Source organism: Rhinolophus sinicus, linkage group LG18 (assembly GCF_036562045.2).
Source record: "Rhinolophus sinicus isolate RSC01 linkage group LG18, ASM3656204v1, whole genome shotgun sequence".
Taxonomy (NCBI): domain Eukaryota; kingdom Metazoa; phylum Chordata; class Mammalia; order Chiroptera; family Rhinolophidae; genus Rhinolophus; species Rhinolophus sinicus.
The window spans coordinates 7,931,325-7,944,097 of NC_133767.1; the positions used below are offsets into that span (position 1 = coordinate 7,931,325).

At 51.1% G+C, this 12,773-nt stretch overlaps 1 protein-coding gene across 11 annotated transcripts in view; it reads right to left on the reverse strand.

Annotated features, from left to right (window-relative positions):
• CLEC16A (C-type lectin domain containing 16A) overlaps positions 1-12,773 on the reverse strand; it is a 190,103-nt gene that overhangs the window by 84,900 nt on the left and 92,430 nt on the right. For all 11 annotated transcript variants that reach the window (XM_074323098.1, XM_074323101.1, XM_074323097.1 and 8 more), the window contains one exon: positions 9,163-9,283. In XM_074323098.1, coding sequence (XP_074179199.1) covers positions 9,163-9,283 — 121 coding nt within the window. The remainder of the gene's footprint in view (positions 1-9,162; positions 9,284-12,773) is intronic.

The following is a 12,773-nucleotide window of genomic DNA, read 5'->3' on the forward strand; positions in this document are numbered from 1 at the left end:
GCTCAGATGGCTGCTTAGACATGAGCAGCAGGGTGGACGGCCCTGTGCGGCAAGGCCATGGGTTGGGATTGCCCATGGGGGACACTGGGCACGGAGAGCCCAGGGTGGGGAGGGGCATGGCGGGTGACCCCTGATTGTGGGGTTAGAGTGGGGTCAGCAGTGGTTCCGAGGTGGCAGGTCTGGCGATGGGCAGGGGGGGGATGCCCCCCAGGGTGCTGGGCCGCACATCTACCTGGCAGGAGACCCAGTGTGGACTGCACTCCTTTTGAAGACAAAGTGCACCACAAAACCACACTCAGCCCAGGAGTGGACTTCAAACGCCATGTCCATACTTCACGTTACCATTAGTCCATTTCAGTGTCAGCACTACACAAACCACTTCTCTGGAGCTCCATGCCTGAACGGTTGAACTGAACCGCCCCCGAGGAGCCATCTGGGTCTGAAGCAAGTCTCCCCTGCAGGTTTCAATTCTTCTCCAATCAACCAGCACCCACTTTCCTGAAAGTCATCTTTCCAAGAAACTTACTGCCTAATTAAGAAGGCTGGGTGACCTCCTCCACTTTTCAAAGCATTCCATGGACAGAAAACATGTGGCTTGGCTTTGTCAGACCTCCTACAGAGACCCTTTTCACGAGAAAAGAGTTCCAGGGCCAATGTGCAGTCCAGATGATGAGTACTGATGACTGTTTTTACTAGGAAAGCTTCTGCACACGCAGTGTGCTGCTAAGCCTTTTTAATGGGTTCTCTTTTTAATCCACATAATAGTCCCGAAGCAGGAACTATCATCCCCACTTTCCCGACAAGGAAGAAAGGCCCAGAGAGGTTAAATAGTTTGCCCCAGGTCACACAGCTGGGATTCAAACCCAGGTTTTTCGGAATCCAGGGCCCCACTTCCTAAACACTACCTTCCTCATTAATTAAATGTTGGATTTTCTAAAACTTGATCACCCTCTTGCTACTTCCCTTTGCTTCTATTTTGAAAAATTTCCAACTTCTGGAAAAGTTTATAGAATAGTACAAATAAACACACACATGCCCTTCACTTAGATTTATCAATTGTTGATAGGTACCTGCGTTTGCTTCCTATCTCACTGTACCCACCCACACGCACAATTTCGTTTTGTGAATCATTCCAAAGCTGTGGCCCATGTGACCCTTTATCCCTAAATACTTCAGCCTGCACTTCCTAAGAATGACATCGCCCACAGAACCACGCCATCATCACAACCGAAAAATGTAATATTGACCTCACTTTTATTATCTAATCACAACGCTAGGCAAATTTTTCCAACTTTACACAAAATGTCCTTTAAAGCTACTCACCCACCCCAAGTTCAGGATCCAACCCAGGCTGACGACTGCCATGCCTCTTTCCTTTCAGTAATCTAGAACAGCACCCTTGGCCAGAAGAGTAACGCCCATTTTTGGGGTCTGACACGCCAGCCACATTTATAAAAATTTCAAGTCAGCTGTCTTCTAGAATGTCCCACATTCTGGATTTGTCTTTCACAGTCTTTATTATTTATGCTATTTTCTCATTTTCGCCAGGATGAGGCATTTGACAGTGAGTGGGCCATCAGCAAAAATAAGGCACCAGAGAGAACTTTCCAGAACTGACAGGAAGGACAAGACTATCATTGGTCTTGCAAGCGAAGCAAATCCGTGAACTCACATTGTCACAGACTTACAATCAAACCACGTAACTTGCCTGGGGAGCTTCATGACACTCTTGGTGGAAATGAATCTCTAGGCCATCTGATGAACAGACAGGGACTTCCGCCTGGCCTGAAAGCTCTCACCTATAAGGGCACTGGGATGAGGAACAAAGCGTGACAGGAAGTGGAGACTGCTGCAGGGTCGGAGATGACACTCACACTCATATTCACCGACAAACAAAAGGATAATGAAGAAGGGGACTTGGTCCAGAACTCAAACATGGACGGAGAATTTGGAGCACAGTTTCCACACGCGGGCTTCTGGGGGTCTAGTAACTGCCCACAGCAGCACGTGTTCTGCAGAAGGAGTGGTCTGTAGGTGGGGGGCACAGAAAGAGCAAAGGCCATGAGGTGGGGACATGCCTGGTGGGAGAGCAAGGAGGCAGAGAAGGCCAGGGGGTGCCGGACGATGCTCAGCTCGCTAAGTCGCCATAAAGGTAGAGACTTTTTAGTCAGAGCGGGATGGATGCCACTTGGAGTGAGGGACGGCCGTGATCTGACACGTTTTAAGAGCATGACACGGGACACTGCGTGGAGAATTAACTGTAGGGAACAAGGCAGAAGCAAGTGCCTGGATAAGAGGCTGTTCCAACAATCCAGGTGAAAGATGATGGCAGCGCCAACCACGTTCTCAGGGGCAGGGCTGGGAGCGACGGTCAGACCCGGATGTGTTTGCAGGGAACGGCTGACTAGGTATGCTGACCAACTGGAAGTCGAGTTCAAGAGAAAGAAGAGAGCCCAGGATGAGCCCAAGGGTTTTGCCACCAGGATGGAGCTGCCACCAACTGAGAGGTGGGAAGGCTGGGGGAGGCAGGTGTGTGGGGGAGACCGTATTCCACCGTGTTCGTGGAAGAGTGAGACGCTGAGCAGGCAGCTGGGTCCTCAGGTCTGGGGGTACGTGGGGGCTCACGGCTGGAGACAGAGGGAGCTGGCGAAAAGGGTGCATGCCCACAAGAGGCAGCCGATTGCCACCTGGGGGCATGGCGGCTTGGTGGGGCCAGAATGTCCCATTTGCAAAGGGATAGATGTCTGGGTTTGCACAATAAAATATCCCGATTTTAAAATGTTGACAACAAATATAAAATTTGCTCGCAAACATTTTATCAGCTACCAAACTACATCTGCGGACCTACCTGCCTGACGGCCAGTAGTTTGCAACCTCTATACACACCTTACTGCCCTGCCTTACGATAATCCTGTAAATGTGGGCATGGCTATTCCTATTGTCAACGAGGGAACTGAGGCTCAGAGAACTGAATCGATTAGTTCAAGGTCACACAGGGAAGAAGAGGACGGCTGGGATCCAGATGCCAGGCCTGTCTCCTCCTAAGTCTGTACTTTTCTGGGATCCACGGCTTCCACCATACCCTAAGCCCCTTCTGAAAGAGGCAGGTCCTGGGCTAGAACCAGCCAGAAGGAGAGCAGGGGGAAGGTCCACAGCCACCAGCCTTGCCAGGGGATGGGCACAACCAAAATAGTATCATTGTTAACGATTAGCCTCAAAGAAACGATGGCTCAGGTTCCAGGGCACAAACTAGATCAAACAGGACGGGCCTCCTGCAATCAAGAGTCCCTGCACCCAGGCCATAGAGCAGAATGCAGCAGCGCTCGAAGGACATTCACTGGAGCAAAGCAGGGTGTGTGAGCAACATGCCAGCACCACCTTTTGGGCACTTCTGCGGGACGAATCTTGCATGTTTGGCCTCCCAGGGGAGCGCCCATCACTCCCTTTCCCCATAACTCCATAAACCTCCTCTTCAGCTGAGGCCAGAGGCGGCCCTCTTAGGTACAAATCTCATCATGTCACCCAGTTAAAACTCCTCTCACTGTTCTGAGGATAAAACCCAAACCCTTGCTGCGTCTCTAAGGGCGATTTCCTCAGCCTTATCTCACCACCACTTTCCCTCTCTCCTGCCCTGCCCTCTGGCCACACTGCTGGTTCTCACCTTCCTCAACTCCAGGTTGGCCCCAGGGCCTTTGCTTCTCCCAGGTCCCTTCCTGGCACCCACATCCACATCCAGCCCTCAGGTGGGTCATGGCTCCTCCAGAAGCCTCCTTGGGCTCCGGGCAGGTCAAGCCCCACTACCTGCTCCCACCGCACTCAGCACAGTGGCATGTGACTTTGGCTGGCTATGTGATGCGTGATCACCTCCCACCACAGACTGAATTAGAAAAGACAGGGACGATGCGCCTGAGTCAGCAGCACACAGTGTATTCTCAGCTGTGACATGTGATCCGTGTAATAAAAAGTCAACAACAAGACAGGGACGCTGGCTTTTGCTCTTGTCACTGGCCTGCACTTGACTTTATTTTAAACTCCCTATTAAGACACAGTCTGTGGGCCTACAGCTCCACTGCTGTTTCTTGGAAAGACTGTCCCTCGTTTTGAAACACTGTCCTGCTTATTTATCTGGCAGTAATGGTGCCCTTTCTTTTATGAAATGATAGTTCATAAATGCTTTCTTTTTAATATGACTACTTGGTGAAATAAAAAGTTGGCAATCCTATCCCCAGAGGCTTTGCTGGGTTTTATTTCTGTCTTGGCGTTTCACTGGGCTGTGAAGTCCCCAAGTCCGGGAACCACTGCTCTCCACCACGGTGGCTATTTTCCAGGCCCCCAGACTCTGGCAAGTGTGTCCAGCCTGGTGAGGAATCAGACCTAGAGCACCGAGACCTGCTTCTTTGGGGACCTCTCTCTGGGGGTCTGGGCCTCCCTCACGGATCCCTCCCCCTAGGATTCTAACCAGCTGCTACAAAGCTCCTGTGAGGAACAGCCATCTCGGTTATAACAGAGCAGAAGTAGAAGTGCCACCGACTGTGGAATGGCTGCATGAGACGTCTCAGTCAACACTAAACATGGGACTGCTGAAATCTGTGAGCTAGAGTGGAGAACCACTTCTGAGGTAGCTGAGAAGAGGTTTACAACCCACTCTCTGGACATCTCGGCCAAGCCGCCTTCCGGCACCTCTCACCTGGTCACCCAACTAACCTCGGCATCTTCCGTTCGGAACCAGCTCCTCCTCCAGGGCTGGCCCTCGGATTACGTTATCACTGTCCCCCAAACTCTTGCTGCCCGGATTGTCCTCAAACTCAGAACCCAGAGTTAAGCTAGATGTCCAGCATCGCCATGGCAGGTCAGTTGCAAAATGCTGTCCCCAGGCTGTGTCCCCATCCCCCTTCCCCCACTGTCATTGGCCCCTGGCCACAACCTCCTAAATGGCCTCCCTGCAATCGTGCCAGGCACTGTTCTAGGCACTTCATACAGTTAAGTCATTTCCTCCTCCCAACAACTCCCGTTTTACAGGTGAAGGAGCACCAAGAGATTAAGTTACTTGTCAAGGATCATACACTGGCACGGGACAAAGCTGGGATTTCACTCCGGGCACCGTCATGCCGCCCCCACGCCCATGCTCACAGCCACTACGCTCCATAGTCTCTCGAGCCCTTTGACATGGCTCAAAGGCCTCTGCTGGGACCCTCGAACCTGGCAATTCTGGTTCAAGAACTTTCAGACAGCCGTCCCTGTGGGAACCCTGTGCTAGCTTCCCACTGCACTGGAATTGGGGCGTTCATCTCAGTCGCTCTCCCCCCTGCTCCTCACCTGCTGGCCACGCCAGCCTCCTTTAGGACCCTGGGATGCATCAAGCTCTCTCCCACCTTCTAGCCTCACCTCTGCCATCCCCTCTAACTAGCGGGCCTCATTTTTGCATTTTCTCATAGAATCTTCTGGTTCTTCCTTGCATGGCACCTCTCCGGAGAGGCCTTCCCTAACCAGCCTACAAGGTCTTTTCTCCTACTTTCTCTCCAGCATGGGACCCTGTTCATCACCTACACACAGCTATGTCAATCAACCCATGATGGTGCATTTACTTCCTTACCTTCCCCGCCCTTTACCCGCAACCAACTGGAACCATCATCAGAGCAGAGAGCAGGTCTGGCTTTAGCTTATAATCACATCCCAGCTCCCAGAACTGTCCTGTCATACAGCAGGCGCTCAGTAAGTAGGTGAATGAATGTATGAATCTCACTGAATGGGTTTCACAAACGGACTTAAACATCCGAATACATGCAGCCCATGGTCTGACTACAGCGATGTAAAGGTCACGTGTCCATGTGGGTAAGACTGGCAAATTTCCTGAGGGTGCCTGCCTGCCTGGCATCTCCTTAGGGTGTTTGGATAACGGACGCATTTCCCCCGAGCGTGACTGCCTGTGCTATTTGGAAACAGGTCAGACACCTTTCCGAAGGCTCCAATCCGATCCAGGTGGAACCTGATTCCTTCTCGAAGCCTGCTGGTCCTCAGAGCACTGCTGGGGACTTTGATGGGACAGGAGGCCAGTCGGTGAATGCGCAGGACTGCCCTGCCCGGACAGGGTCCAGCTCCCTCTATCTCGGCCCAAGCAGCCAGAGCTATCTTTCTTAACCCCCTAAAGAGTGCCATCACACACGGATGCACTGGTTTGGGTATTTCAGGACACGTTCCTCAAAATGTTATTAAAGCACAAAACGCCCGCCCCATGTCACGCCACTGTGAGTTATATCTTGTTATTCAGCAGCTGCTGCAGGGCGACAGCCATTCTCCTTCACGGGGCACCTGCTCTGCGCCAAGCGTGGTGCTGTGTGCCACTTGTGCATGGGCCCATTTGATCATCCACAGACCTCGCAAAGCCTCTTAGAACCGTTTTAAAGGCAAGGCCATTGGGCCGCACAAGCATTCAGACCCCAAGCCAGGTCACAAGTCTGATCGTTCCAACTCCACCCGCGCCGAAAAAAATCCACTGCCAATGGGCTAGGGAGGCAGAACACAGGAGATGGGGGAGCAAAGGCCCATGTCTGGGGGCGGCCCTCCCCCCTCCCTCAGCTGGAGAATCTCATGATTTGCAACCGTGGCAACCCATAAAGAAGAGTAACCAAAGTCCTTATCTGTTAGAGAGAGATCTTTACAGATGCAATAATATGAGTCTTCCATTCACGTTAAGATACTGGGGCGGGGGTGTATTTTAAAAAGGGAAATGGTGGGGCAGATCAAATGAGACTTAGCCAAAGGGTAGTAACTGTTGAAGCTGACGCCTGGGTCTATGGAGATTCATGTTCTCTCTAAAAAATCCAATCTGCTTTATCTGGTCTAGCCTATCTTCCCTTCCCCTCCCCCCTTCCTGCCCTGCCTCCCTCCCTTCCTTCCTTCACAGCTGCCAGTTTGTGACCTCTGCCCCATGCCACTTTCTTTTCTAGTGAAAACAAAACAGGCTTTAAGCACAGCTTGCTTCTTCCCAGCAGTGACTGCTTGCCTTTGAGCTCCTTCAGAAGCCACCCTGCCAGAGCACGCCCGCCACACCTGGAACACAGGCCTGCTGCTGGTCAGCAGACAGGTGAGAAGGCATCTGAGCACTCTCATGCTGCGGTTTCTTATCAAAGTGTGACGAATTCAGTAAATACACTCTAAGTCACCTCTTCCTGCTGTGCAGAGCCGACATTCCTGTAATCCTGTCAGACCCTATATCACCTTAGATAAAAGTTGACCAACCCCAAACATTTCTCCCTGAGTCAGCTTCCTTTTTAATTTTTTCTGGGGTCACGGAGACAAAAAGCTAAGCTCATAAGAAGTGTGCCGGCTTCCAATCATTCAGCAAATAAGAATGCCTTCACCTACATTACATGCTTCCTTCATCTTGAACACAAAGAAGGCGTTTGGTGAAACGCAAAGCATGCTAATTTTTCCCCAGTGGAGGGCGAGAAGCTCCAGCATTTAAAAACAATCACACATACAAAAAATGGGTCAACCACACATGCAGATCTTGTTCTAGTACCATGTGCTTGTAAAACTCCATAATTCCTAGTATTTTCTGGACAGCAGACGTAATTTGCAATCAGGTTGGGTAAAGAGAGACAGCCATTACTTTCTTAATGGCCAACTACCCAAAAAGGCTCAGTTAAGTGAGCTCAACTAGCAATCCAATCAATTAAAATTGATAAGTGAAATACTTTTAATCTTTATTTCAGCAGGCCATTCCTGGGGGTGGAGGTGGGGGGGTGGGGAAGAAATGTGAATTCCCAGCATAAAAGTTAATTCCATTTCACGGATGCAAACATTCCTGCTGCCCTGATGGAATGGCCCTCTCTAAAGCAAGCTGTTTCCCTCTCTTTCCTTGAATCAAATCAGAGAAAGACTGGTTTATGGTTTTCTCCAGCCAGCTTCGATCAATGTCAACCCTTACAGAAATCCCTATGGCCGTTTCTCAAGGGTCAAAGGGTCAAAGAAGATGGGTAGAGAGCACAGAGGGGACGTAGCTTCTTTGCTCTTCCAACAAAGGGAAAAAGAACACAAACAGGAAGGGAGAAAAAGAAGCTAGACAACCAGGTAAACCACACTAATCATCTACTGAGCGTCTTGTGTGTCAGGCCGCACGCTCTGCTCTTTCTATGCTTCACCTCCTTTAATTAGCAGGTGACACTGACTACAGTTTCCTGAGAAATTGTATGCGAGGCACGGTGCTTAGTCATGTTATATTTTGCTCAAGTGTCAAAACAACCCCATTACCTAAGGAAGACCATCCCCACATTACAGGTGAGGAAACGGACACGTGGGGGTTTCTGGTGTCCTGAGAATGAAGCCAGCACCGAGGAAAGCAGAGCTAATAGATGGAGGTGGCAGCTTCTTACTGACAGTGCTCGAGCACCAGGATCCAGCCATGCTTGAAGGTAGATTCCTGGACTTTCCAGGGACACCAGCCAACTCCCCTTTCCGCAAGACAGCTAAGTGACGTTTTCCGTGTCTTATAACCAGAGTCCTAATATACCACAATGCCTTTAAGAAAACCATCTTGCCAGCCCTATAGCAAATGGAGGAAAGAGGAAGGTACACAGACACGAGAAGGGTTACGGGAGCATGCCCAGCCTTCATAGTTGTCTCCTTTCAATCTCAGCCTCTTGTTGCAGAGGATGGCACAAAGGCACCGCACGGTTAAATAAGCAGCCCACGGTTTCGGGCTGAGCCTATGGTTCTCCAACCTCCAAAGCCTCATCTTTACCTAAACACTGGTGATTGGCATTTTTGAAAGCCTGTTTTTATTAGCAGTAGAATCCTTTAATCGCTGGAATTATACAGAAAAGCCTTCATATACCCCAAACCAGTCAAGCCGGTGCTGCCATGATTATATGGAGGGTAAGGGGCCCTGGAGCTTGAGGACCCCCAAACGCCCAGCACAGATCTTGCAGCGAGCCACCTGGACAGCGCCACCCGGTCTCTGGAAAGCAGAACCTGCAGGCTGACTTCCAAGTGCCCAGAATCTCGGGTCCTTTCTTCAGGTTTTGTGGGGCATGCACACTCCGTTAGCTCACGGTCCCAGACCAACCCCAGTACAAGAGGCAGGTCGCACCCCGCCCCTCGCAGTGCTGTGTGAGCCAGCATGGCAGGGTCCCCCCTGCTGAGACGCGGACGCCAACTCACTCAGATCTAGGACGTCGTCGGTTTTGATCAGGTCTTCCTCCCGTGTCAGCGGCAACTGGGTCTCGGGCTCGCCTCGCAGTTGCAGTGACAGGGAACGAAGCATGAAGAATACCCGGATGGCCTAGACGGACAGTGCAGAGAGCAGAGAAGGGTAAGACTGCAGTCATTTCGGTGAGATGCTCCACACTGAGAAATCACACCATGAAGCTTGATTACAAAGAAGCAAACAAACAAAGAAAACCAAGCTCACGTCTCCCTCTCCCAGGATCGTGGTTCGCGATTCTGGTGTTTTCAGAGCAAGACGAAAAAAAAAAAAAAAAGAAAAATCAAAGAGGCCAGCCTCCTTGCAGTTATCTGTGAGTTTAGGTTTGGGCCACTGTACCTTGACTGAGCATCTGTCATTTGCCAGGACCTGTCCCCTAGCGTCAGGTTACCTTCATGACACCTCTGCTCAGCATGCAATGTCACTTTGCAGACAAGGCACTGACACCCAAGGAGGTGACATGACCTGCCCCAGGCCACACGTCTAGGGAGGGCTAGTACCAGGCCTCTTTCAATTGAACCAGCACGGAATTTGGAAATCCAAATCACGAGTGAGTGTTTCAAGGTCCCACCTCCTGAATGTGGGGGCAGGAAGCAGAAGGGGGGGATGCTTGTGGGGCTCAGAGCCAGCCAGATCCAAAAAAAACCTTACCCCTGCTCTTTTCTGGATGAGCCCCTTCCCCTTGGAAGCTCGGTCCCTTGGCCTTACAATGGGGTGTGCAACTTATGGGGCAGTAGGTCTGGCACCTGGCAGGTGTGCAGTGACGTCAGGGCCCTGGATGCCTGTCAGGCCTCCCTCCGCCGCCAGCTCCCTGGGGGCACAGTGGCTCCCTCAGCACCATGGGAGAGGTGTCTGGGAGGAATCCAGCATGGCCATCAGGCATTTCCAGAGAGCAGGAGAAAAGCAGAAACCCAAGCCCCAGAAGCCAGAGATGTTTCTGCAGAAAGCAGCCTTCACTGGGGGCCAGTTTGCCCAGGTGGCACCCTCCCCTTGAGTCCTAGGTTGGGGCTGCCTCTAGGTTACTGTCCCTGACTTGAGTTGACAGGCCTGCCTGAGGGCGTGCGCTGAGGGCAGCAGCTCCAGAGTCAGACCTACATGGTCTGCACTGGACTGCCAGCTCCACCCTGCTTGGCATAAACCTTGCCCTCCACGAGCTTCACTGTGTGCAATTGGAACAGTAGTCCCGACCTCCCTGGGCCGCTAGGAGGTTCTGAGATAATCCTGGGGGAGGAAGCAGCCAGCAAGGGTCCTATAAAGAGGCAGCTGTCCTTTACTCCAATCACTTAACAGCTGGGCACGGGGGAGGGCATGGGGACAAACCACTGTCGCCACTGGTGAGCCACACAGAGATGAATTCCAGCCTACTTTTGGGTCTTCTTGTTTATAGTTCTGAGGGCTACAGGCTTGGGAGAGGAGAGGCTGCCATTTATGTGACAAGGTGCCCCCTGAAACAAGGACGGGGCACAAATTACTGTCTGCAAAGAGCCAGGCTAGCACGGGCTCCTGACGACCCAGGCAGCAAGGATGCCCGTTGGCACGTCTAGCCCTAATTCTGCCTTGGTCTGGAAGGCCCCTGCGGGAGACCTCGGGCCACTTACTTAACGTAACGGACAAAACTAGAAGCACAATCCTACTTCGTGAACCTATTCTGAGTCCATGAATCCCCTCTGTCAACCATGTCACTAGAGAAAGATAAGCTTCTGTATTATAATATAGATGATGGTGGCATTTGGACTGATCTGACCTTCATTTTTTAAAGTGCACTCTTCATAAAGACTTCTGCGACAATCAGAAGAGTATGGTTTCTTTAAAAAAAAAAATCAAAATAGCTTTTATTTAGTAAGCGCCTACTACTGTGTGCCAGGCAATGTGGGCACCTTATTGCCACGTAAAGATTTTACATGGGATGATGCTGAGAGGGGCAGAACGATACAGGCTCACGCAGCCAGCCGATGAGTGGCTGAGTTGAGGTTGGAACCCAGGAACGTCTGATACTGGTGTCACTTAACCAAGCACATGAGGACATTCAAATGCCCGTGCCAGCCCAAGCGCAGAAAAGAAGTGAGTGGGCACTTGAGCTATTTGGCAGTTTGAGCTCTCGGATAGGGAGCCATGACCTTGGAGATGAGGGAAAGAGGAGGAGGAAGGCCCATCACAGACAGGCCCGTGTTGACTGGATGCTTCATTTCTGTGACAACAACACATTGCTCGGGGTGGGGGTGGGGGCGGGGGGCGGGCGGGCGGTGTTCTGGAGGCAGAGAAACCAAGCAGGACGCTAGCTGGGGGACAAGGAGAGAAATGTGTGTAGCTTTCCACAGCCCATCACTCGGAAACTCAGAAACCGTCCAATATAAAAGGAGTTTGCAATCTGGCTCCTCATATAGACCTTTTTGGTAAAACATCTGCTTTTGCTCTGCAAGCAACAAATGGAAGATATTTCCAGGAATACAAAAATTAATAATAAAATGATTAAAAATATACAGCAGAATACTGAACATAGCAAATAAAAGCCCCAATAACACTTTTCCTGGTTCCTGCCCCAGCTCCTAAGAGAAGGAAGAGCGCATGAGACGCCCACACCCATGAACGTGAGGAGGGCAGATTCCCACAGCGCTGATTGCTCCACCTGCGTGAAAGCTGGGCTCCGACGGGGTCTGCAGGCACTTTGAGCAGAGACTCAACCCCGAGAGTCCACAAAAGAAAGATAAGATAGTGGAGTAAGGACCATCAAATTCATTCCACCACCTTCTAAAACAATGACCACACCCTCTGTTTACTCACAGTCTGCTGGGTACAGGGGTGGGGAAGTGGGGGGGATGGCACTATGTCATCTCATTCAAGCCTCTTAATGACCTGTGTGGTTCCCATTTTACAGACAGGAAACCAAAGCCCAGAGATGGTAGGCAGCCTGCCCAAGAATGACTCAATTAATAATCGGACTCCAAAGTCTGTGTTCTTCCAACCACAGACTTTGTCTTCAACAGATTTAAGGCTTAGAACCTAGGCTTATACTGAGCGCTTTTCTTTACTTTGCTAAATAAACATGCAAAGTAAAAAGTGTTGCTAAAAAAGAAAAAAGGAACCATTCTTCTTTCAGATGCTTCCACAGAATGCCAGGAAGACTGACTCTGGAAGAACAGATTAGACTTGGAAAGGGGTGATAGCTGACTAAACTCAAATACCAAGAAGAGACGTTTCCAGTTTGCTTCCATGCACCTGGGAGCAAACTCTAGTGAGGAGCGAGCATCCTGGGAATGAATCCGATGAGTGGGGCAGGAGGACGACTTCAGAGTCACACAGACCTTGGCTCAACCTGGGGTCATGAGAATAACATGGATTCCCCGAGTCCAGGCTCAAGCTCTGGAAATGAGAACCCACCGCCGTTGATCACAGGCCCACCACGAACCTGCAATGAGACAGTGCCGGTGACACACCGAGCCCCGGGGCTGGCCCTGGATCAAATGCTCAATTGGAGCCCTCTCCCCTGCTTTCCCTGCTGCGTTTGCAAGCTGCTGAGTTTAGGCGACAGTCACTCAGGTTAGTAGCCCACCGAGGCCCCGGAAGTGGC